This window comes from Arachis ipaensis, chromosome B8, assembly GCF_059453495.1.
Source record: "Arachis ipaensis isolate K30076 ecotype BB chromosome B8, ASM5945349v1, whole genome shotgun sequence".
NCBI lineage: Eukaryota > Viridiplantae > Streptophyta > Magnoliopsida > Fabales > Fabaceae > Arachis > Arachis ipaensis.
In genome coordinates this window covers 134,157,905-134,185,182 of record NC_142443.1, presented here as the reverse complement: position 1 = coordinate 134,185,182, position 27,278 = coordinate 134,157,905, and the positions used below count along the sequence as shown (strand labels likewise).

The 27,278-nt window shown below is 30.0% G+C and overlaps 2 protein-coding genes across 2 annotated transcripts; both read right to left on the bottom strand.

Annotated features, from left to right (window-relative positions):
- Window positions 1-5,085: 5,085 nt before the first annotated feature.
- Window positions 5,086-11,447, bottom strand: CRY3 (cryptochrome 3). Its single transcript, XM_088495980.1, has 13 exons — window positions 11,001-11,447; window positions 9,134-9,273; window positions 8,801-9,022; window positions 8,570-8,695; window positions 8,365-8,439; window positions 8,005-8,121; window positions 7,878-7,924; window positions 7,513-7,589; window positions 7,334-7,409; window positions 6,996-7,065; window positions 6,719-6,842; window positions 5,851-5,900; window positions 5,086-5,628 (listed from the first exon to the last, which is right to left on the bottom strand). The coding sequence occupies exons 1-13, from the start codon at window positions 11,416-11,418 to the stop codon at window positions 5,431-5,433; spliced, it is 1,740 nt and encodes a 579-aa protein (XP_088352106.1). The 5' UTR covers window positions 11,419-11,447; the 3' UTR covers window positions 5,086-5,430.
- A 6,169-nt stretch (window positions 11,448-17,616) lies between these two features.
- LOC107611619 (glycosyltransferase BC10-like) lies at window positions 17,617-24,727 on the bottom strand. Its single transcript, XM_016313527.3, has 10 exons — window positions 24,338-24,727; window positions 24,024-24,122; window positions 21,179-21,279; window positions 21,002-21,073; window positions 20,784-20,874; window positions 19,618-19,698; window positions 19,416-19,478; window positions 18,587-18,709; window positions 18,449-18,487; window positions 17,617-17,942 (listed from the first exon to the last, which is right to left on the bottom strand). The coding sequence occupies exons 1-10, from the start codon at window positions 24,725-24,727 to the stop codon at window positions 17,811-17,813; spliced, it is 1,191 nt and encodes a 396-aa protein (XP_016169013.3). The 3' UTR covers window positions 17,617-17,810.
- Between the last annotated feature and the right edge of the window lie 2,551 nt (window positions 24,728-27,278).

Sequence of the window (27,278 nt, the reverse complement as noted above, 5' to 3'; positions counted from 1 at the left end):
ATAACATATTATGTTTTACTCTTAGATTTAACAAAATATACTTTTAATAAATTATATATGATGAAAAATATTTTGTGAAAGACATTTGTACAATAATTTTTTTAGTATATATATATATATAAAGTCTGGTCAAGCTAATGAATAAAAAATTTAACGAGTAAAGTATTGTTTTTATCCCTAACGTTTGGGGTAAGTCTCAAAGTTGTCCCTAACGTTTGAATCGTCCTATTTAAGTTCCTAACATTTTAAAATTGACTCAATATTGTCCTATCGTTAGGAATCTATTAACGAAATTGACGGCGGGACAAAATTGAGATGATTTTGAAACGTTAGGGACTTAAATAGGACGAACACGTTGAGGACAAAAACGATACATAGAAATAAAATTTAATTTTATCCTTCAATAATTTCAACTTTTTACGGTACATAGTTATTTAATTATTTTTAATCACATCTTAGTAAATTACACTTAATTACATTAATTTTATTATAAATAAATTTATTTTTTTTTATAATTTTACTCTTAAAAATTTTTTCATCATAAAATGTTTGTAGAATGACTAGTACATAAACTTGTAGGAAAAAAACGATACATATACAATAAAGTAATATGATTCTAGTCATTTTTACGCAATGTCTTGACCCTTCCAATATCTATAGCAACAACAGAAAGAGCTTTCTCGGCAATGAAAATTGTTAAAACAAGGCTTTGGAGTAAAATGGCAGACGAATTTCTTGCAGATAATTTAGTCATTTACATTGAGAAAGAAATTGCAGCTACTTTCAGTACAGATTCAATAATAGATGACTTTAAATCAAGAAAAAAAGTCCAATTCAATTGTCTATGTAAGTTGTAAATTTTAATTTATTTTAGCTCTAATAATATTGTTACTAATTTTTTTATTACATAAATTATGGTTGTGATTTAAATTATTTACATGAAAGTTGAAGCATAATACATTTTTTAATAATTTTGCAGGAAACGTCTAAAAAGGAATTGAATAGTATTTGAAGATTCTAAAACAAGTATGTAACAACTTATATTTACAATATTTGAAATTAGTTTTGAGATATTTGTGTTTAATTATTTTAATGTACAATATGTTAAGTTATCTTATAAAAAGTAAATTTTAAGTTTTAGTTGTTATTTTTAATTAAAATTATATATAGAGTTATTTTTAACTTTTTTTGTTAAAATAAAAAACTAAAAAAATATTGGCCCCCTGGTAAATATTGTCTAGCTTCGTCCCTGATGCTGGTGGGTGACACTCTGACTATGGATGAGACGAGAGCATCACTTTTAGCGGATGATCTACGTAAGGTTGCTACAAGTGTAATGTCATCTCCAAATGAAAGAGAGTGTAATAATCAAGCACAAGGATTGTTTGTGGCTAGAGGAAGGACTAATGAAAGAGAAAAAGGTAATAAGCGTGGAAAGTCTAGGCCAAAATCTAGACCTCACGCGGAGAGAACATGCTTTAAATGTGGGGAGCCTGGATATTTCAAAGCAAATTGTCCAAATAAGAAGATAACTTTCAAGAAACAGAATAGTGACAACCCAAAAGAAAAGCAAGAAGCAAGCTACGTCTCAATAGCAGAGAGTTGTTAGACTACGTGCATACTGATGTTTGGGGACCGTCTAAAGTTACTTCCAAGGGTGGTTCCAGGTATTTTGTTACTTTTGTTGATGATTATTCCAGGTATGTTTGGGTTTACTTCCTCAAGCATAAGAATAAGGTATTCGACACTTTTAAGCTTTTGAGAGCAATAGTTAAAAATCGAACAAGTAGGAAGCTGAAAACTCTACGATCAGATAATGGCACAGAGTACACAGATGAGGCTTTCAAGGAGTTCTGTGATCGAGAAGGCATTGTAAGACACTAGACAGTTAGAGAAACACCACAACAGAATGGAGTCGCTAAACGACTGAATCGTACGCTACTTGAGAAGGCACAGTGTATGTACTCTAATTCTGGGTTAGGCAGAGAATGGTGGGTAGAGTCGGTTGCTACAGCTTGCTACATAGTGAACCGATCCCCACATTCTTCTCTAGATGGAGACACACCTTATAAGGTGTGGTCAAGGGAACATGAAGATTACGAAAAACTCAGAGTTTTTGGATGCACAACCTATTATCATGTCAAAGATAATATGCTTGATGATAGAGCTAAAAAGAAAATCTTTGTGAGGTATCCAAGAGGGGTTCAAGGGTATCGTCTTTGGAGCGTAAATGATTCTAAATTTGTAATTAGTAGGGATGTTACCTTTGATGAACGATCTATGGTAGTTTTGTCTAAAGATACGATGCCAGATGATGGTGATGTTGGAAAAACTTCAGTACTCAAGTGGTGGAGATAGAGTTTAAATACCAACAAATAGATTCTAATAATGTTCAGGTGGAGCATCCTAATGCTATTCGAGATAATGCAGATGATGAACTTGATCATGAGGAGACTCAGCGAAAAAATGCACATGCATTACAATAGCAGCAGGAGGATTCTTTAGCATCCACTAGGTCAAAGAGAAATTATAAATTCGTTCAGAAGTTCGGGTCAGACAAGCCTCTGAGACATTATGGGCAGGTAAACTTGGTAGATTATGCACTCTCGGTGGAAGATGATGAGCCGGTCACCTTCAAACTTGCTATCAGAGACAAAGATAGAAAAAGTTGGTTGGTCGCCATGGAAGAAGAAATGCAATCTCTCCATAAGAACAAGACATGGCAGGTGGTCCCGTTGTCCATGGAAAAGACTGCAATTGGTTGTAAATTGGTATATAAAAGAAAAGAAGATCCTACTAAGTCAGATGGTACAAGATTCAAAGCTAGGTTAGCAGCAAAAGAATTTGCACAAAAATAAGATGTTGATTACAACGATATATTTTCTCTTGTGGTGAAGCACACTTCCTTAAGGGTGCTTTTGAGTCTTGTTGCTCAGGGTGATATTGAGTTGGAACAGCTAGATGTAAAGACAGCTTTCTTGCATGGTGACTTAGAGGAAGAAATTTACATGTATCAACCTGAGGGTTTCAAGGTTGAGGGTAAAGAAAATCAGGTATGTCCCTTAAAAAAATCACTATATGGATTGAAACAATCTTCTCGACAGTGGTATAAGCGATTTGACTCCTTTATGTTAAAACAAGATTTTTTCAAAAGTAATTATAATTATTGTGTATACATTCATAAGCTTTTTGGAAGTGATTATATCTATTTTCTATTGTATATGGATGACATGCTTATTGCTTCTAAGAGCAAGGTGGAGATAAATAGGTTAAAGATTCAACTTGGTAAAGAATTTGAAACAAAAGATTTAGGTGTTACACGAAAAATATTATGCATGGAAATTAAAAGAGAGAGATCAAGCCGAAAATTGTTTTTGAGCTAGAGAGGGTATATTGAGCGCGTTATTGAAAGGTTTGAAATGAAAAATGTTAAGCCAATAGTAACACTGTTGGCTCCACATTTCAAACTCTCTGGTAAACAATCTCCCACAACAGCAGAAGATAAGGTTTACATGAAAAATGTACCTTATACTAGTGCAGTCGGTAGCCTAATGTATGCTATGGTGTGTACACGCCTAGATATTTCACAGGCAGTCAGTATTGTTAGCAGGTTCATGGCAAATCCAGGTAAGGCATACTGGGAAGCAGTTAAGTGGATATTAAAGTACTTGAAGGGTACCATTGACATAGGTTTATGCTTTAGTGGAAAATCATGTCAAATCAGCGGCTTTATTGATTCTGATTATGCTGGTGATCTAGACAGAAGACGTTCTATGACCGGTTATGTATATAAAATACAAGGTGCTCCAGTTAGTTGGCGATCGATGTTACAAGCTACAGTGGCACTATCTACTACAGAGGCTGAGTACATGGCAGTAGCAGAAGGGGTGAAAGAAGCATTGTGGCTAAGGGGTCTTCTAGATGATTTGGGGTTTCAGCAAGATTGCATGAATCTGAGTTGTGATAGTCAAAGTGCAATTCATTTGGCTAAAAAGCAGGTTCATCATGCTCGTACCAAGCATATTGATGTAAGATATCACTTCGTGCGTGATGTTATAGAGAAAGACAACATTTCTCTTGTCAAAGTACATACAGATGAAAATTCTGCAGACATGCTGATTAAAGTAGTGTCAGAAAGCAAGTTCCAACATTGTTTGAAATTGCTCAATGTTGTTCCAAGTTAGGCATGGGAATACGAGTGCCATACTTTGATCGTCCAAAATTTGAGGAGATTTCAAATTGTGACCGAGGTGGAGAATCGTGAGAATAAAGGAAGGATAAGAGTAATTTTAGGAAGTAAAATAAATGAGTTTTAATAGGAGAGAACTCAAAATATTTAGTAAGGATTTTTTTGTCGAAGAATTTTATTCTTATTCGTTGAAGTTATAGTATAGAGATATTATATATACGTCTCTAGAATTGTAATTGAAGTCAATAATAATAACAATATATTTATTCACATCATCTTATAGAGTTAGTTAGAAGAAATATTTCATATTATTTTTCCTCTTCACAAAATATATAACGAGTCCATTATTGTTAGTAGTGTTCAATTTCATATTACTTTGTATCTACTACAGTTACTAACCCAATACTTATTTCAGATCAAAGTACTATAATAATTTTTGTAATATTTGATGGCAAAGAAAAAAAAATTGTTAGGCATAACTGCTTCAAATCTAATGATACTCCAGAAAAATTTGTGCAATCTCACACTTATATTTGAAGTCAAAATAAATGATTTTAATCTCAAAGAAGATTTTCAATAATACAATGTTACCAAGACATCATTTTTATTTCTAATTTAAATTATTCATTGATTATAAAAACCAACTTCACCAACACTAATATCATTAGACGAAAATCACATACCCATCAAGGGATTAAGAAAAAAGAAAACCATACAAATTCAAGACATATCTTCGAAAGAAGAACATACATGCAAAGATGAAACAAACAACATAATAAAAAATGCATACAACTCAACAATTCATAAAGAACATGCTTGAATAAGAACATACGACAAAAAGAAAAAAACAACTCTAACAACAACCAATAAAAAAAAGGAGGACTAGCGCCACCAACTAAAACAAATGCAAAAATCAAACTACCAAATAAAAATGTCACTTTGTATAATTCCAACGTCCAAATCTTTTGTACTACAAATTATTTTAAATAAAACACCTTTCAAATTTAACTTTAGTTTACACATATTTAATTTAATTCTACAAAATATAACAATTTTTAATATTTGTTATATACTATCATTAATTTACCGTCCCGTACATCTCGTGCGGGTTTCATTTTAGTTATGTTAAAGAGAATATATGGCCTTCAACTAACCTGTGCATACAAGAATTTCTTGCTAATCTACACCCGTGGAAGATGAAATAATGAAAGAAGCTGCCATTCTTCATATCTTCCCTGAATTTAGTTCCTGTTCCATCTTCTGTCATTCCTTCTATCATTGCTGCTTCTTGCGCCGTCATTCTGGAGTCTACCATACTTGAGAGGCACAATTTGACGGATGTATAAATTTCCAGGAAAGTTCCTTTTCTCTTTCGGAATTGTTTGTAATCGCGGCAACCAGTATGCAACGTATTCTCCTTCCGGATCATATGTTTGTGCCTGAAAAATGGGTGTAAATAGTGTCATTTCAGTTCCAAAGTTTAATCAGTCTACTAAATTGTTGAGCCCTTTTGAATTTGAAGAAGCATGCTTTGAGCTATAATTCTTTGTTTTGATTGTATATTGACACTACAACTCGATAGAGAGAAATGCAACTCAATCTATTTACAGGATCAACGTTAAATTTTCCATGGAACACTGATACTAGTTTTAGCTACTTACTTGTTTCGGAATGCTGAAATATCGATCTTCTCTTGGATCATTCCCAACTCCTGAACCAGAAAAAGCATGTATTATCATTTTCAAGTTTCATTGTATAGAAATCTATGAACTCAATAATAATGCATGCATGATACAAATGCTTTCTATTTTCAGGAACTATGAACCATCCTGCAGCTACATTTGACAACAGCTAGAACTCTGATCAAAGAACTAATTTGTCTGTGTGTGTGTTTTTTTTTCTCTTTTTGCTAATATTTTTATGGAATTTTACTTCGTTATTCCATAATTAATAGAATAATGCTACACACCTAAGTTTTTTTATTAACCAAGTCCAACCAAGTTGGTCTAACATAACAAAAATCAGTTATAGTTAACATTATTCCAAGTCTTATTATTTAATTTAGTTGGACTTGGTTCATAAAAAGATTTGGATGTGTAGCATTATTCTAATTAATATACACTAAGGGAAACCAGTATACAGTAATTAACAAAAGTGTAACAGATAACACCTAATTTCCCATATATAACAGAATGCTCACTATCCACCTAGGCAATTTAGTTACAAAACCTGCCATAGCCCGTAGTTCACTCAATTACAAGGTGAATTCTATAGTGTTTTTAACTTAGTGTCTAACTTTTGCCTAACTTACTTTTTATGGCAACTTTTGAATATTTAATAATTATTAAATATTGATTTTTAACTCTTTTTGGTAAGTTAGACAAACACTTTTAGGCACCATAGCAATTACCCAATTACAATTAGGTCTCTAATTTTTAATTGGCTTAGTACCTTACAGGTACTTGCAAAGTAACCTCTACAAAGTTAGTCACATGTAGTTGATTAGCTCAGTTATTCAAATATGCTTACCTGAACCATAAGTCCAGTTTCCATAATTAGAACATGGATCATAATCCAGAAGACACGTCTCGAACCACTCTGCTCCCATTCGCCAATCTATGCCCATATCACGAACAAGAAATGAACACACAATCTGTCGAAAAGGTAAACCGAATTTCAAGTTGGGAGTTCAGTTGTAAAGGTGGGGAAAATCCCAGAGAATATCATAATATATTAATATCATCTATCTTGGATGAAGAATTTAATTGTGCCAATTACAAGAAAAACAAAATGGTTTCCGGCTCACCTGCCGTCCTCGGTTTGACATAAACCCTGTTGTTGATAGTTCTTTCATATTGGCATCAATCAAAGGATATCTAAAAGTTTATGCCCAATAAAAGAAAGAAAAGAAATCAGTTAAGTAAAAATGATACACTTGGATAATTCAGATGGTCTAACTCTTTAGTGTATCTATGAGTGACCTATGTTTCCAACAAAAAACCTATGTTTTCTAAAACTAAACAGTAACAAAGCCTATATATTATCAAATTTATGATATCAAATTCGAGGTGGTCAAAGTTCAGGTTAGAGTTTGTAGGACAATACACACAACATCAAGAAACATTGTGTCGATAGAAGCTGTACCCGGTACGGCCGTCTCTCCATGATTCAAACAAAATCTTGTCTTGGCTCCACTTCTGCTGAACCTTCCTAGGACCACCTTAAAGAAAAGCAGATTATAAGCATGATGATTCATTAGTAGAAGAATTTTTGAAGCCTAACTTTATAAAATACCACAGGCATAACAGACTTCAGCAAATTACCTAAATAGAAAATTGAATTCCCATATTTCACCGATAAAAACCGGAAGTAATCCCTCCATATCAACTCAAACAAGACCCTGTAAAACAGAGATGGGTTCAGAAGAAGGGTGCAGATGTCAACCCATCACTATGTTTAATAACCCCCTTCGGTTTCAAATAACTTTCTGGTTTTAGATGTTCACATGAATTGAGAAAATGATTACAACATACATTACTGTTAATATTAATCTCTCTTCATTAAGTACTTTTCTTACTTGTTCTCTCGTCTCGGGCTATTCCAGTTGTGTTATTCAATATGGAAACTACAATGAGAGAATGCATAGAGAAACAAACACTAACGAGAGATATGCAATGTTACCACTTACCAGTATGTAGAACCATTTGCTATCCTTTCCTTCTCATATCTCTTCACCTATTAAAGAAGAGGATAAGCTTAGCTTAAAGAAGACATTAGCACGTAAAACACAAAAAGAGATTATTGACAACTTGAACCTCTTCGTGTATTAAACGAGGAGACAAGCTTCCAAATGCAAGCCATGGTGAGAACTTAGTGGAGTAATCAGGTCCTAACATTCCATTTCTGGTCTCTTTATATACCTTTAGCAAATCCTACAAATGTGAAATCTCACAATTGCGTTAGATAACCCAATATAACAAGACATAGATTTTCCAAATCGACCATGGTCTACATTGTCCCCTTGGACCGGTCATGCAGAGTTATTGATAAATTCTCTGTATATGAAATTCATAACTAGAAGAAGTGAAGAACTATCCTAATGAAATATCAGTTTGGAGTTGGAGCAACAATTTCATAACATAGATTTGCATTAACAATTTGATATAACTTCTTACCTTCTTCCAAAAGTATTCATATACTCTGCTCAACGCCGCAGTTTCACCTCCTACAAATTTCATCCCCTTGCTAACCTATATCAAAAGGAAGAAAAATAAATAAAATAACCAAATTCATTAACCTTTCATAGTTTCATTGTCTATCAGTTAAAAATACTCGAGTTTCTTGTAAGTGAAGTCATAAAAAATGTATGGAAAAACCTACATTCTGTGAGCTAAGTCCCAGCTTCTCTAATGAAGGAACACACCCCCAATCCTCAACAAGTGGAGGAGGTCCAAGCAACACAGGAAGTTTGATGCACGGACGTATCGAACACTTCGCCTCGACAGTCTGCAAGTTTTGATATCATCATAAGTACTACTAAAAGCTAATTGCCCAATTCTTATCGGTTATATCTATAACTCTCGAAACAAATTGTCATTGGCAGCATCATGCCTTACGAAATTGAGTATACACGTCCGGCAAACTACCGGCATCAAAAGGAAGGTCATCTATGTGGTACAAGGTGGTACCCCAAATCAATTGTAACTTGGGGAAGTTGTTTGAATTCGTTGAACTACTAGATTCCCCGGATGGCATTGCTACTTGTCGAAGACCTTTGCTGACTAATCTTTCAACGTTCAGCTCCTCACTGCAGGTTTCTTTCTGGGCATACACCTAACAATATTATACTATTCATTAATCAGCCCTATAGATCCAACAAGAAAATATTGAAATTCCCTAATTTGAAATAATTACTGAACAGGTATTTGTACTTTAAAAACTCACTGTATGAGCTTTGAAAGCTTTAGCTAGAGAAGGAAGAATATCTTCAGGCTTTCCGTGTTGTATAAGCAAATTAAGTCCGAATTTTGTCAAGTTCTTCCTCAAGTCGGCCAAGCATTCGACGAAAAATTGAGCTCTCAATGCTGCCAATAAACCATACCACAACAAAAAACAGAATAGTAAGCAAATTTAAATGCTGATTCAACATTCCCTGCTCATATTCTAACATCTACAGCCTCAATTTGTGATACTATGTCCTTGCATATTCAATCCATATGAAAAATGCATATGGCTAATCTTTGTTCCAATATGTCAATCTTATATTCTAGAAAGTCAAAATTATTCATCATTTAACTAACATAACATCATTGTAGTTTATAGCAGCCACTTTATTATATATTATATAGTATTATAATAACAAAAATGCACATTCAATAATCTCTTAGACATAGTTCATTTTAGTAAGCAAATCACTACTTTTGGAGATTATATTACAAGTATGTATTCCTGCAAATAAAAAGAATTTGCTATGCGGTATGCAGATAAAAATGACAGTATCAAGTTATTTAAATATAACCAGAAATACTCTATCCTCTAGAATTATTGCAATATCAGTGTATCCCATAGTTTCATTATTTTAAAAGAAAAAAAACGCAGAAAGTCATACGAGTAATGGATGCATGCAGCTATTGTTGCTAACAAATTAATTAGAGAGTTTAATTTTTATGCATTGAAAATATTCAACCATGTTACTATACACAAAAAATCAGCCGTAAAATCAGTCATTCGGATAAGTTTAAATACAAAATACAAAATACATTAAACAATATATAGTAGCTGGTTATTTTTCACTGGTGGCTAATTTAGGGCTTATTTTTTTAGATATGGAAAAATATTGGTATTATACAATGAAATGAATATTTATACAGTATTTACGTTGCTATGATGGATGTGCAAATCGCAAGTTGCGTTTTACTTTTGTTTTTACCCTTTTCTTTTATTTTTCATTTTTGAACCACACAAAAACGCAGGTTGTGTTTATTTTTAAAAAAAAAAAATTCAAAATAACCTGTGTTTTGCATTTTGTTTTTTTTTTTTTCAACAACGCAAAATGTAGGAATATACAAAAGTACACAGAAATAAACCGTATTTAAAAATGACTTGAAATTTTTGTACTTTCACATTAGTTTTTTTTAAGAATACATACTCTTAAAAATTTATAAATAAAAATAAAATGAAATCATATATTCAAAATTATTATTTGTTCAATTGTGTATGACACATGCATACAGGCAACATGGTATAGTACTAATAGTGCTCCCTAACACAAGAAAAAGTTGAGGGAAAAGTTGGATTCTAGGATATAAAGTTAGATTAATTTTTTTTGGAAAATATTTTTTTTATTTTATAATAGAAAAGTTTCCACAATAATAATAATAATAATAATAATAATAATAATAATAATAATAATAATAATAATAACCTGTTATAGCTAATGAACTATAGTTCAAATGGCATCGTTCTCCATACTCATCTAAAAAATTACAGGTTAGAGTCTCCTATCTTGGTGAAAAAAAAAAAATCTGTTGTCGTCCTAATAACAATAATAATAATAGTAATATAATAATATTAATAATACTAGTAGGAGTATAAATTTGCGGGTCCATAATTTTGCACAACACACCGGATACAATATGTGTGAATAATACTATTTTTTCTTCTATTCTTAAATTATTTTCTGCTAATTTGGATGATCAATAAATACTTATTCTTCACTCACGGTGGATCAAAATCAAATCCTATATTAAATCCAAAAAAAGCAACAACTAATCAAGAAAAACAAAAATAAAAAAGATTGTAAGATATATACCTCCAGTTTTGGGAAAACCAAAGTGGTAAGTGGTGGAAAAGAGGCGAGGATCAACACAGAAAACGGGTAAGACAGTTTCCGAAGAGAGCCACGCTTTGTAGAGAACTTCATTGTCTAACACCCTCAGATCATTTCTGAACCACACAATTGCCGAACCTTTACCACTTCTCTTGGCCACATTTGCATTGTTATTCGAAGTGTAGGTTCGGAAAGTGTGGTCTGCCACACGGTCCATGTCGTTGGCACCTAGGTCTGGCACGTGGTAGATCGATGGTGATGACGGTGATGGCGATGAGTTCATTGTTGAGAATGTGAGGAAGCGAATGAAGGCTATTGTGGACTTTGAAGGAGTGATGGGAGTGATGGTTTTTGAGGAAAGAGATGGAACAAATGTTGTTGTGAAGAAGGGAACGGCCATGTGAAGCTACGTTTCGTTAATCGTTTGGTTTGGTTTTGCAGAAGGGAAGGAAGTATGAGTATGACACGTGGCGACCTTATATTTCGTTATACGTGGACAAATGTTAGCCAATGGATGCATTTTTTTTGGTTTAATGGATGCACATTTTAGAATTACAAAAAACTTAACTATCAATTTCTATCAAAAAAATTGAGCTGCCGACAATAAAATTTTAAAAAAATATTATTCATAAAATAGCTCTGAATAATTTAAATATACGACAAAAGAAATTTAATAAATATTATATTTTTTATAAATGATAAAAAAATTTATATTTAACAAATGACTTATTTATTTGATCTAAAATTTTATGATAATATTTAAATAAATTCTTAAAAGATACACAAATATAAAATTTCAAAAAACAATCTTTACTCTTAATATATTATTATAGTAAATAAATATTTATTTACACATATATTTAATCTGCATAGTTTTTATAATAATATACACTTATTTTTCAACAATTTTAGGTTGTAAAAAGCAAGTTCTTATAGCTAACTTGTATAGGTCTATTTGGCTACAGGGAGTGAAATGAATAAGGGTAGGGCAGGGAGAAGGAATTGCTAAAGTTTTTTTGAGTATTATTTTATTATTATTTTTTTTACTATCCTCACTTTAATTCTGACGTATACAGTTATTATGAGGGAACAAACTATAGCAAGAGTTTTAAATGTACTAAAAACAGCGGTGTTCCAGTTATTTTAATCGTTGATCTGAATTATAAAAAATATATATAATATATATTAATTAAAATCAATGATTAAAATAATTGAAATACCATTATTCTCAATATACTTAAAATTTTTCCCAAACTATATACGTAAGCCAAAATTTAAATACATGTTTTGTAAAAAGCTTTCATAATATAAAGATATTTGTTCAAGTTTGGAAGTGATTTTAGCTTTGATTAAATGGTGTTACTGTTTATTACTTTCTGTTAAAACTGAGATGCAGAACTAGTTAGGATGTGGATTGATGGAAGATAGTGTTGGTTATTTAGATATATGATCTGATTTGTTTCTTATCTGCATATGGCTCTTGTCATATTTTGCTTAAGAGTGTTTTGATTGGACCAATAAGTAGAAATACTGACATCGGATTAACTTTCATGACCACAGCTAAGGATTACAAGGTCAAAATTACAATGCCTGCTTCAATGAGTCTTGAAAGAAGAATCACTCTGTTGACTTTTGGGGTTGAGTTGGTTCTAACAGATCCTGCAAAGGGAATGAGAGGAGCCCTTCAGAAGGTTGAAAAGATTGTGGCTAAGACTTTCAATTCCTACATGCCTCAGCAATTTGTGTATATAATGTAGATTCACTCTTAAATCCTTTTTTTTCTTGTAGTATTTGTGTTGTTTAAATTTGTATTATGTTTTATTACTTTTCAAGAGAATTTTTTGTATAAATATTTTGAATTTAATGAAATATTTTATTTTGTAGTAATTAATTTTAGTATATTTATATTATGTACAATAATAATAATTGTTGGTAAAAATTTGAAATTTTAGAAAAATGATAGGTTGTTATTTTTAAAAGAGTGAGTATAATTAAAAAAGTTTTAAGATTTTAGCGGCAATAGTAATGGCAACTAAAAGTGAATAACATTATAATTTTAGAATTATTTTTAGTGGCCATATAAATTGCCGGTAAAATGAGTTTTGGCGACAATGGTAATGGCCACTAAAAGTAAATAACATTGCAATCTTAGAATTACTTTTGGTGGCCATATAAATTGCCAAAAAAAATGGCCGCTAAAACTTATATACTTTTTGCGGCCATTAAAAAGGTTTTTACCGGTAAATGTTATAATTGCCGCTAAATCCTTTTAGCGACAAAGCATAAAACGACTAATGCCTAATTGCCGGTAAAAGTAAAATAAATGGCCGTTAAAAGTGATTATTTTTATAGTGATAATGGTGGTGATAGTAGTGGTCAGGGTGGTAAAGTTAGAAAGGTATGATTGAGGATGGTAACAATTGAGTGGTGGGAGGTTCAGACATTGAGAAAAAGAAAGAAGAAGAGGAGAGAGAAGTAAAACGACATGGTTTAGACGCAAACAGTAAAACGTTGTTATTTAATCGTGTCACGTCATCTCTTCGATGACGAAAATAGATGGAGGAACCAACTTGAGTCACGCCTTAAAATTTTAAGATATAATCTGAGTTAATTAAAAATTGAAGAACTAAATTAAGTTGGAGTCAAATTTTAAGAGCCATTTTGAATATTAAGTCATGATTAGAGTTTGAAGTGAGCTAGATTATGAATTTGCTCATGTTCAATCTATGAACAGTTTCATAAACTGAGTTTATAGGTTAAAAGTTGAATTTAAATTTAAACTCATATATTAAATAAATTTAGTTTATTAATTTAGGAAAAACAACTATTTGTACTCATGAACTTTATGAACGCTGACAAAAGTATCCATTAAAGAAGGAAATTAACGTTGTATCCATCAAAGATGGATTCCGTACGACAAAAGTAGCCAAATCCTAAATTTATGTTGAATTTTTAATAAAATTCCAAAATTACCCCACCATTATCTTCAACCCCTCCTGATAAAAAAAGAAAAGGATAAACAAGACAATAATTGAAATCGAATAAAAAAAGATACATTGAAATTGAAATAAAAATAAAAAGGATAAATTGAAATTGAATACAAAGAGAATCACTCTACTTTCTACCCAATTTCTTGACGTAACAAGAAAGGGACTCCTCAACCTAACTTGCCAACGCCATAGTTTGGAAATTGAATCGAAAGGACTCCTCAACCTTCTACTCAATTCCCCGATGTAACAAGAGAGAGACTCCTCAACCTCAATTGTCCACACCATGGTTTCATTACGAAACCAAAAAGGGGTTTTAAAACCTCTAAAAATTCTATTTTTATGACTACAATAGCTAAGGAGGTATTTATAACCTCTTATTAGGTTAAAACAAAGAAAAACCCTAAAACCCATAAACATAAGACCCAATCTAGTAATTAAATAAACAAAATCAAAATACAATAAATTAAAATATTCTAAAAATGTAAACTAATATCTTCTAAATAACACTTGAACTCTTCATATCACGAACATTTGAAGCATGTATCATTCTCCTCCTCTTCAAAAAAGATTCGTCCTCGAATCTTGTAGGTAAAATAGTATATAAAAAGGACAATAATTATAAAGAAGATAATTTTTTTTCTTTTCTTTCTTGTATCTTTTTTTCTTTTATTTTTTTGCACTGTATGCTCTTTTTTTTTGTTTTTTTTAAACAATAAAATTAACAATAATGAAACGCAAACGAAAAAACAAGAACACAAGAATTTAAAGAAAGACGCGACAGACACTGGACTCTTTTTTTATGATAAAAGAAGAACAAATATAGATTAATAAGAATTAATCTAATACCTGAGCTCTGATACCAAATGATAAAGAAAGAAAAGGATAAACAAGACAAGAATTGAAATCGAATAAAAAAAGATACATTGAAATTGAAATAAAAATTAAAAGGATAAATTGAAATTGAATACAAAGAGAATCACTCTACTTTCTACCCAATTTCTTGACGCAATAAGAAAGGGACTCCTCAACCTAACTTGCCAACGCCATAGTTTGGAAATTGAATCGAAGGGACTCCTCAACTTTTTACTCAATTCCCCGATGTAACAAGAGAGGGATTCCTCTTAATTGTCCACACCATGGTTTCATCAAGAAACCAAAAAGGGGTTTTAAAACCTCTAAAAATTCTATTTTATGACTACAATAGCTAATGAGGTATTTATAACCTCTTATTAGGTTAAAACAAAGAAAAACCCTAAAACCCATAAACATAAGGCCCAATCTAGTAATTAAATAAACAAAATCAAAATACAATAAATTAAAATATTCTAAAAATATAAACTAATATCTTCTAAATAACACTTGAACTCTTCATATCACGAACATTTGAAGCATGTATCACCTCCTCTCTTCTTTTCCAAATCTCAAACACCTCCATTGCCTAAAAACCCTAATCTCAATACCTAAAAATTCCAAATTATCATTTTCCTAACCCTAATCTCAATACCCCTTTCAACAAATTTCAACCCTCTCTTTATTCAGCAATTTAACATTTCTTCTTCTATGGCTTCAATGAACTTGTTGGGTTTCTCTCTCTCCCCTCAAGAACAACACACTACTACTACTCATCATCATCAAACTCGTTTTGGGCTATTCAATCCCACTGCACAAGATGATGTAACTGTTGCTGATGATGGAAACTGCTTCGATCTCACTCCTTCCACTCATGCCGCTACTACTCTCAACTCCCTCCTTTTCCCATCTATCAAGAACCCTTCAACAATTATCATCACCTTTCTACTCATCAAGGTTTAATAATTTTTTTCTCTTTTAATTTCTCTATTATTATTACAAATTACTCTTTTTTTTTAATTTTTCTTTATCATCATAGATTGGAAGGAGAATAACTACATCAACCAAAATCTGCTATTGGCAACTTCATGCAACAACAATAACAATGTCGACAACAACCACGACCACCATCACCAACAACCCAAGCTCGAGAACTTCATCGGTGGACACTCCTTCGCCGATCATCATCATGATTACGGTGCCAACTCATCGGGAGACTACCTCTTCCAAAACTGCTCTCAACCGGAAGTTACAGCAGGAGGAGGAGAAGGCTCCGCCGGCGGCAGTGGTGGAAGCACAAACTCAATACACCATCAACACGTGTTGGTGAAGGAGGTGGTAAAATTGATGAAAAGAATAAAGAGAGGGTTGAAATTTGTTGAAAGAGGTATTGAGATTAGGGTTAGAAAATGATAATTTGGGGTTTTTAGGCAATGGAGGTATTTGAGATTTGGAAAAGAAGAGAGGAGGGATTGAAGATAATGGTGGGGGTAATTCTGGAATTTTATTAAAAAGTCAACATAAATTTAGGATTTGGTTATTTTTGTCGTACGGAATCCATCTTTGATGGATACAACGTTAGTTTCCTTCTTTAATAGGTACTTTTGTCAGCGTTCATAAAGTTCATGGGTACAAATGGTTGTTTTCTATTAATTTATAAGTTGACTTCATTACATTAGATACACAATAGAATAAGATATATAATTTATAGTTCCTTCAAATTATATTTTTGTTATTTGAGTTAGTCCATACAATTTTAATAAATTGAGCTTAAATTTCAAAACTAAACTTAATTATTAATGAATCGAATGTGAAACATAAAACATTCAAAGATTTTGATTTGCGAAAGTCGTCCAAGAAATTATGTGTTCTATACTTGGGTCAATATGTAAGATTTTTTCCCAACTTCTGTGGAGTGAAAATCAAACTATTACAAGTCTTTACAGTTTAGAAACACTATTTGACATAATCACATTTTCACCTATAATTACATGGAAAAAAATTACTAGAAAAAAATTCCTTAAAAATTTCAGATCAAAGATTTTCCTGCTTTAATTGCAAAGTGGAATAATGTACTCGTGTATTTTGAATTTTACAGTAAGATATGAATATGTTCACTTAATTAGGAGGAGAAGTTCGCAATGCAACAAAATTTACAACAATTATCTAAGAAAAAAACAAATTGCAAATAAATTTAGCAACTAATTCACTATTTTCAATGGTTAGTGCAAAAATTAGTCTCATACTTTCTGAACCATTCACCTATTATAATTTAAAAAAAGGTGGAAACTCAGGTGAAGTCGACTTCACGTGAAGTTGATAATTGAGAGCCGTTAGATGGTTTGATTGATTTGACTAAATTTTTATCTAACGATTCTCAGCTATCAACTTCAGGTAAAGTTGACTGCACCTGAGTTTCCACCATAAAAAAAAGTGTGACTATTGAACATTATTTTACATGCAACTACAATTAAGGCCAAAACTTTCCATCCTTCCATATACATCAAGGTACACCAAACTTTTTCACCTATAAGAAAAATCTCTAATTTCACTAATAAAAAAAAATTTAAGTAATCATCCCAAAATAGAAAGCTAACTGGTAATTGTCTATGCATACAATTATAACAAGGTAAAAACTCAGGTGTAGTCAACTTCACGTGAAGTTGATAGTTGAGAGTCGTTAAATGATTTGATTGATTTAACTAAATTTTTATCTAAAAACTCTCAGCTATCAATTTCACATAAAATTGACTGCACTTGAATTTCCACCTTATAGCAATTTGTGTCAATCGGAGGCCAAGAAAACTGTTAGAATAATAATGAACTAACTTGTGGTGTGGCCTTAGCTTGTTGTAGAACTTCATCCAATTACCTTTTGACACGTGGCGCTTCATAATACCTTAATTATAAGGTAATAAGGTTGTGAATTGGTTATCAAAGAATGATGCAAACACTATAATAATGTTGAGTAATTTGAGAAAAGTGCCACCAAATTATCAAGAGTTTCAGGAAAAAATTTCCTAGCAAATAGATAACATGGTCGTCTCGATCCTTTCCACATGCAAGGTGTAAACCTTATTGTTCTCTGCAAGGCATGCCAAATTCAAAACCAATAATCATTCTTTCTTTCTTTTCGTAGTTTTACACATATATCTAATTACGTAATGTCACATTAATAAAAATAACTATCTTTTACATTAATCACGTAAATGATTATTCAAAACATAATATGTGATTGCACAAATGTGTAAAACGCGTCAGTACATTAAAATTAATCTATCTATTTCAATTATAAAATACTTTAATTTTGAGGATAATAATCATTAAATATATAAAATAACTCGATATTCATTCGACTATTGAAATTCTAACTTCTAAGTAACTAGTATGTTTTTTTTTTCTTAATTTTGCCTTATATTTAAACAGCCTAACCAATTTTTCTCTTTTTCTACACTAAAAGTATCATGTTAATTTATATCTTTTATCGTTAAAATTGTCCAACTTTTAAATCTTTAATGATTGAAAATAGTAGTTAATTCGTCTTTGAGTAAAACCAAAAGCAACAGAACTCAACCTTTTAGCCATACATACCTTTTCATCACTTGTAATATGTGGACATACATCAATGGACTGCAATGAACAAAATCATTATATGATTATGAAAAAAAAAACTCAAATGTTACATTTTGGATAAAGGACAAATACGATTGAATAAATTGTTTGACATACTGTTAAGGCTTCCAGGAATCTATTATTAACTTCCTCAGCAGTGAATGACCTTGGATGCCATTTTCCTTCGGACCAATCAACATAGGTAACTGACCAATTTGAAATTCCACCTGGATCAATCATCTGAACATACATATACCAAATGAGTTGTATAAATTCAGCAATAAATTCATTCAATTTCATTTCAAAGAATAGAATATATATTATTTAATATATTTTTTGTCCCTGAAGATTCTCTAAGAAGTTTTCGATTTGGTGAAAATTAAACTCAGGTGCAGTCGACTTCACGTGAAGTTAATAGTAAATGAAAATTTAGTCAAATCAGTCAAATCATCTAACGGCTCTCAGTTATCAACTTCACGTGAAGTCGAGTTTCCACCTTTCGATTTAATATCAAATATATTCCTGGCAACTAAATTTTAAAAAAATTTAGGACTAATCCAACAATAATGCATGATAAATATGTTTGATTTGTTTGTATTAAAAGTTGTTCTTGTGAAGTGGTCATAATTTTTTTTGAAAAAATGAGTTGATAGAGATAAATTTGATGCAAATCGAAAATTTTTAAGACAAAATTAAAACAAAATAAAATTTAGGGATAATTTTGAAATTTTTAGCAAACTTAAAAGACAAAAGATATACTTTACTCATTTTTTAAAAATGCTATATACACACCAAGAATTAGTCATTAAATAAGTTATTATATATTTGTGTATAAATATATAATATTTAATTCATTTTTAATATATATTCTATACAGATAACTGATTTAGTGCTGATTTTTTGTGTGAATATAGTATAGTTGATATGTTTTTTTTTATGCACTAACATGGAAAAAAGTTGGAAAGTAATGCTCATCAGAATAGCAGTTGCGTCCTCCTTCCATACCTGGCTGTGTAAGTATAAAACATGAACAACATTAGTAGGATGTTTGTCATTTAGGAAGCAAATATTTAATTCTCTATATAACAAATAATCTATCTAATTAGGATTAAAAAAAATGAAATGTTTATAAGTAACATATATTGTACCCTGCAATGGTCCCTAAATTTTCTAAGGTAGAGGTTGTCTGCCATAACTATTAGAGCATGCTGTCGCTTCATTGTGAACCACTGCATTGGAAACATACATGACGTAAGGTATTAAAATTAGGTGGATACTACCATGAAGATTTTATAATTGTCTTCATATGAAGATAAATTTTTTATTATTAGATGATGAATTGTAAAATTTGATTTTAATATGTTATAAAAGTGTTATTTTTTTAAATTTGTAGCTAAACAAACAAAATATACTTTCATTTTAATACAAAAATCTTCATAAAAAGATGTTTTTAGTATTTTCATTTGAGTAGTTACTTAAAATTATATGCAGCTAAATGCTAAATGCAGAAATTAGTTATGTTAGTTAGTTATACAGCTGTCAAGTTGGTTGCTAGTTAGTTATTTAACTGACTCATATTATATATATATATATATATCATTAATTAGTTGATTTTATATGATGAATGATTCTCTCAATTGAGATTCATCAGCTCAATTCTCTCTTTAACTTCAGTTCTTTTTTTTTTGTCAGATAGAGTGAATATTCTTTAATGTCAGTTCATTTTTTTTGTCAGATAGAGTGAACAGCAAATTTTGACTACAATATTAAGAGTTCTATTAACTATTTAGTATCAGCTAAATTTCGAATCCAATACACTTATTACAAGACATAGAAGATGACCACTAAACCAAGATCTTGCACGCATATTTTTTTTTTGTTTATATATATAATTAGTAAGTGTTGGCTGACCTGTTCCGACAAAGTTTATGAATCAAGCGAAATATATTTGGTGAATATTTTTTTTTCAATTTTTAAATCTAGCCCAATTTTTTTACGGGTTAAATAGAATAAACCAACAGATTTCAACTTGTTTACTACCCTTAATTAAAAAAAAATTATTTATCTAATTGTAAAATAGTGTTTATGAATCATTTGAATTAGAAGTATTTTAAACTTTGTCAAATCCAAAACTTTTTTGCCCAAATTTGGCTTCAAAATTTTGATTTGATGTATTTTTCAGGTTAAGTTCAAAATATATTTAGATTAGCATGGCATTGTGCAATGTCATGTATATGTTTAAAAACAGTTATTTTAAACAAAAGTTATGATCAATTATAACACTTTTTAGGTATCAATTTTACAGAAGTTATACCTGTGAACCTTTTCGAAAATCCTTCTCCTCCACTTCAGGCATCATATAATCTATATATCTTCCATTTCCATGAGGACCAAGATCAAGATAGCTTTTGGTTTTTATGTGAAAAATTAATGGGGGAAAAGAAAAAACAGAAATCAGTAACAAATCCTCATCAATGTGTATAAAATCTGATTAACTCATAAACACAGAATTTTATATATATATTATCTTACCAGTCAAGGAAGCTGACATTTGAAAACAATAAGTATTTGTAAACAAATTGAAAGGGACGTACAGGTACACAGCTGAAACAATATTTAAAGATGTAATTAGCTACATTAAATTCACCAAAAAAGCTAGACTCCATATCAATTTAAAAAAAAAAAAAAAAAAAACTAACAAGAAAATACCTTTCTGACAGTAGGACAAAATGTTGGTTATCAGGGTCTAAAAGTGCGTTACCCAAAAGTCTTTTTTCTGCTTCAACCATTGAAAATTTTCCCCAAGCTACCTAAAAGAATTTTGTTAACACTATAGTAAGAAAGATGCTATGCATTGTTCAACAGAATGATAGGAATAATTAGAGAAACAACTATTAAATTTCCAGCTATGAAGCGCATACATTTCAGACATAATATTTATTTGATATTCGTCTGACATATGTGTCTTCGATCGGTATTTAATTGCGTTTTAATAAAAAATAAAAATATTTTTTTGGACATGTTTAAATACACTTAATACATCACATATATTCTTAAAATGAATTTATAAATAATATATATTATTATTTATTAAAATAAAAAATTATTTTAAATACGTTATATAATTACAAAATAATATTAAAAAATTAATTTATATTTTAATATCAATAAAATATCAAAATATTATTATAATTTTTTATTTATATAAGGTAAGATTTGAATCTCCGATATTTATTTAAATAGACTAGCAAGCTAATCATTAAACTTATATATATGTCACGTCTTCATGTCTTATAAAAAAAAATTCGTGTATCCGCGTATTCCGTATCTATATTGATATCCATGCATCATAGATTTTCCAGGCATATAAAAAAGGGCCTAATTGAATTTTGTTTTCGTTTTTATATGTTTATTCATATGTGTTTTTCATTTTTAAAATTTCGTAAAAGAATTAAAAATAATAAAAAAATTATTTTCACTATTTTTTTTTATAAAATTTTAAAAATAAAAAATAGGTTACATAACCTAGTAACTAGGAATGCATTTCCTCCTTTTGCCTTTGGATGAGAATGTATACTGTTAAGTTTAGAAAATTAAACCATAATTAAAGTTATGACTAAATATTATTAGGATAATTATCAAATTGGTTATGTGATGTAGTTTGTTTAGTGTGCAGAAAAATGATTTGATCAAACTGGTTTATTAAATATAAACAAGTCCACATACACATACATCCTCTGACCCATTATCATACTCAGCATAACCAAACTATGATCCACTATAAGATGTTGAACTATATGAAAGAATAGAGAAAAAGTAAGCCCATATCCATTTCAAGCCCATTCAATGATTCATAACCAAAACTCCACTACTTCCAGAACCTAAACTTCAATCCATTTGAATACTTTCTCAAATCTACCTAACCAACAAATTCTCTCTTCTCTCTCTTCTCTTTTTTTCTCTTTCCCATCACATCAATCTCTGAAACAAGAAAAAAAAAAGAGGAAAGTTCTGGAACTAGTGCACGGTCAAGAACAAAAAAATTGTTTTCAAATTCAAGCAAGAAGAGAAAGTAAAAGGAGTATAACAAATGGAAAATCTTAACGCAACCGAGGATCACAAAAGATGATTCCCCATTTGTGCTTCAATGAGAAATTTTGAAGAAATTCTCTATATCCCAAGTACCGTTCAAGAAAATATGAAGGTTGTGAAGTCAAAAGTGTTCAGTGGTTCATCAACGACTAAGAAACAAATTCGGGGTCAAAGCAAAGATCAACGACTTTGAGTCACGAAGTTTGAAGAAAAAGGATGAAAGAAAATGGTATGGTTGCATGTCAATGCCTCAGTCCTCTCTCTACTCTGACCATACCGCTGCGGATTCTGATTATTGGAGAAGAAGACAAACCATGTATTGAAGATGTCTCAAGTCATGGAAGCTTCACTCCTCTATAATAGAGAAGAACGGCCAAGGATTGATGCAAGAGAGAAAGAGCACTGGTTTCGGTTTCCATAGATCTTTGAACGGTTCTTGTTCTTCTCCTTCGTAGTTTTCATTTAGTATTTCTTTTTCTCAGTTTAGTATGTCTGAGTTTCATTGTAAAAAAGGTAAACATGGTGAAATTTGTAAGAAAAAGCCAACGAATAAAAAAAACAAAGAGTTAGACTTGGAAAAAAAGTCTAAGTTATTTTAGAAATCCTTTGTTAGTATTTCTGTTTTGTATCATGATCCTGAGGAAATTCTCTTACAAGTTGGGTTAGCACTTTGCAGTTGAAAGTTAGGGTGAGTTATAGTCAAGTTCAGGATGGGTTAGAATCTGGACTTGTCCCAGATATGATTAGGTATATCCTAAAGAGAATTGGTGTTTGTAATCTGTTGAAAAGATAGTGAAATTCCATCATTGTTATGATGAAAACTGGATGTAGGCTACATTGCACTGAGTAGTCGAACCAGAATACATCTGTGTGTCATTCTCTACTCTCTTCTCTATTACTGGTTCTGCTACATTAGAAACAAAAATAAAGTATCTCCTGATTTCTCTACTTAGCAACGTTTTTCTATTATTATTCTTTCAAGCAACTCTATTCTGACTCCTACCGTGTTAGGACGTAGGAGACAAAATCAAAATATCTTTCGCATTCTCTTAACAGAAAACAAAGTTACAAGTAAAGTCAAAAGGAAGTCAAGATTCAACCCTCGTTCTCTGATTACCATCACATACATTTTAGTTAAACTACATACATAGTAATAAAATAAAGCAATATTATGAGTTATTCATTGCAAACCTAGCATGTCATATTAACTTCTTTGGCAATAGTAATCAATCATTTATGAAATTTATATCTAAAGCAATGTTTAATTAATAGTGATTGCTATAGTGTTTAAAAGTGTTTGTCTAACTTACCAAAAAGAGTTAAAAATTAATATTAAATTTTAAAAATATAAAAATAAATAATTATTAAACATTCAAAAGTTACCATAAAAAATAAATTAAGCAAAAGTTAAACATCAAATTATAAGTACCATAGAATTCACCTTAATTAATATGGTACATACCGGTTCACTATGAATGTCTCGACCAATAAAATAATTACTGAAATGTATTGGTGTTTCCCTTGAAGCATGGACATAAACAGAGAATTTGCCTTCATGACCCTACAAGCATCAAATATCCATCATCATCTTAAGAATTAATCATGATCATCTTAATAAACTATTTTACACTGTTAATGCATCAAAATTAACCTGATATGAAATTAGTTATCCTACAAATTTGACTTCAGAGGTAAAATTTAACTTAGAAAAAAATAGAGAGACAAGAAAATACTAGTATAAAATTGAAGAAAAGAGATTATGGGGGTATGTCTTACACTAAAAAACATGTGCCATAGTTTCTCAAAAGGCAATGAACCCTGTGTTAAGAACATGAAGGCAACCTTGGGCTTCTTGGGTTGAAGATTTTGAAGCCTGAGTATATCCTTAACAACAACCCTAGATTCCATTTCTTCATCAGTTAGTTCCCTTGGTACTAGTTCCACTTCTTCTTCCTTATTATCTTCAACTTTGATTAATTGAACATCATTTGTGTTTGTGCCACAACCTTGGGTACTATAGCATCCTTTTTGGCTTGCTTTTAGTTTTGGTTGATAATAGTAGGCAACAACCAAAAAAAATGACAACACAAAAACGAATGCAATAATCCAAATTGATCTCTTTATTAGTGATGATGATGATGATGATTGTCTTTTTGTCCCTACCATCATCAGAATATTAACCTCTTATGCACCTTCCCCACACATTTATTTATGTTTTCAATTCTCTCTTTCTATCTAATATTTATACTGCAAAAGAAAATATCATACAAATTCATAAGCATAAAATTGTAGAAAAATAACACCATTTATCAAGCAACAAATTGGTAAAACATGAAATTTATAAAACAAAACTTTTTTCTCTTTTATTATGAAAGTATCGAAGAACTTAATTTCTCTCAAAAGTACATTTTATTACATGACACCTACCAATACAAAGATACTAAAAACATCTTTCTCATAAAAAAATTCGTGTTAAAAGTGTGATTTGTTTGTTTAGTCGCATTTTAAATAAAGATAACACTTTATAACATATCAAAATGAAACTCTATAATTCATAAAAAAAAAAAGCATTTTTAGGTGAAAACAATTATAGAATCTTTGTTGAAGTATCACCTTATACCTGGCTAAGATGTTTAGTTCAGCCTTCAATCCAATCTTTTGCGTCTTAAATGATTATAAAATTAAAGATATACGAGAATTAATTAATGGCAAGAAAGAAAGGGAAAAGGGCAAAGAAATGAACACAAAGCCATTACATTGAAATCACATTAAATTTGACTTAGAAGAAGGATAGTAGCAATGCCTGTGATTCCAACAAGGTGGATCCAAGGAAGACATAAGATCTCAGAAAAAATCAATACACTCGTCTTAGTGTTCAAAAAAAAAATGAAGTATGAAGTTGGTGGAAGGTTTAGACTTTGGAGAAAACTAAAAATGGATGGTGGAAAAGAAATGTGAATTTGTGTGTTGCTTCTTCTTAGGATTGCCAACAGAATTGAAGAGAATTCATCAGCAAACTCCGCTAGTATTGCCACATTATAAGAACTTACAAACCCATAAATACTCTTTTTTTTATTTATTTTTTTTTTCTTACAGTAAAGTTGCTATTTATATATAATCATTTGATATTTTATAATTGGGTTTAATTATAAAACGTTTTACACACGGTTAATATAAAAGGGAATTATTTTTGTTGATGTGACATTATGTAATTGAATATACGTGTAAAACTACGGACAAATTAAATTCTTTATAATTTTATGTTCTGAATGTTTTAAAACTATATATTTTAGATCTTTTGTTATCTGAAAATGTAAACTACAAAATAAAAGAAAAAAAAAGGCATATCTCATATATCACTTCAACAACATCATTGGTTAAACTAATAATTTAGCATTTTTTATATCAAAATAATTAGAAATTATGTATACTAGCAACTCAATAGGTATTATGTTCAGCCGCTTTTTTATTATTTTTAGGAGATTAATTTTTATATATATTTTTTTAAAATTATAAATTTGATAAAATAATTTTATAAATTTAAAATAAATAATATTTAAAATTAAATATAAAAATTTATAAATTTAAATTAAATAAAATATTAAAAAAATTATTATATCATTATTATGTGTAACAAAATCAAGATAAATATTTATAAAGTAATTATTTATAAATATTATATAAGTTTATTTATTTATTTTTTCAACAGTTAGAATTGAGACTCGAATCCAAAACCTTTAGGTGAGGATGGAAAGACTATGTCATTTGAGCTATGAAACAAAGATAAAACATTATATTCAAAACATTCTTTATCTTCATGAATAATTCTGAATTTTATATTCAATTTATTAAATTATCTTTAATTTTATTACTTTTTTCAAATTATTAATTTATACTTTTATTATATTCCTTTATTGTATCACACACTATTATTTTTCTTACTATTATTCTCTATACACATATCTGTCATTGTCTCAGCGCAATTGTTATATTGCCTTATTTTTTTTTCTCCTCCCACCTTTTTTTTACCCGATTGTAATTAATTATCACTAAGTACTATTATCACAATTTTGAATTGATCTATCACTTTGATCTATAATCATCTATTCTGTTAACTTTTATGAGTTGTTAAAGTGTTATTAAAAGAATTCGTTTTTGTCTCTTTTAAATATTTAGATGTATAAAAATAATAGTTTTTTATTGACGTGCGTGTTAAGTAATTTTATTGTTCTATTAATAAAAAATTTAAGACATAAAGCTTTAAAAATTTTTGTTCAAATTATCAAAATTTAATGTTAGTAATTTTAAAAAATAATATCAAAATATATTAATTTTAACTAATATAATAAAAATAGTATATTATTGTAAGTTTTTAATTAATAATTATAAATTTAAGTTACAATTTAATATAATACCTTAGAATAGAAGGTTGTTATTACTTTTCATATTTGACTGCTATTATATAAGTTTCACGTTTGTTTTATTGTGCACATTAATTAAACTATAATTTATTATTTTATTTTGTATGTTTTGAAATAATGCGATCGTACTATAAGGATGACATTAATTTTTATAACTAATGCAAATCTTTTTACTATTTTATTTACCATTTAAATATTATCCATAAAAAATAATTACTTAAAGTAAAACACTATATAAAGAAAGATAGAAAATTTTTAAAATTTATCATTTTGGTTTGTTTCTTAATTCATTTGAT

What these genes read in the sequence shown, in the direction of transcription:
- CRY3 (XM_088495980.1), bottom strand. Translation starts at nt 11,418, where the DNA reads ATGGCCGTTCCCTTCTTCACAACAACATTTGTTCCATCTCTTTCCTCA. An exon ending in TGTCAAACCGAGGACGGCAG is followed by an intron (nt 6,843 to 6,995) that starts GTGAGCCGGAAA and finishes CCTTTTCGACAG; the next exon opens with ATTGTGTGTTCATTTCTTGT. An exon ending in ATTTCAGCATTCCGAAACAA is followed by an intron (nt 5,629 to 5,850) that starts GTAAGTAGCTAA and finishes CCCATTTTTCAG; the next exon opens with GCACAAACATATGATCCGGA.
- LOC107611619 (XM_016313527.3), bottom strand. Translation starts at nt 24,727, where the DNA reads ATGGTAGGGACAAAAAGACAATCATCATCATCATCATCACTAATAAAG. An exon ending in ACTTTCCAACTTTTTTCCAT is followed by an intron (nt 18,710 to 19,415) that starts GTTAGTGCATAA and finishes ATGTATGTTCAG; the next exon opens with ATGATTGATCCAGGTGGAAT. An exon ending in GATTCCTGGAAGCCTTAACA is followed by an intron (nt 18,488 to 18,586) that starts GTATGTCAAACA and finishes TGTTCATTGCAG; the next exon opens with TCCATTGATGTATGTCCACA.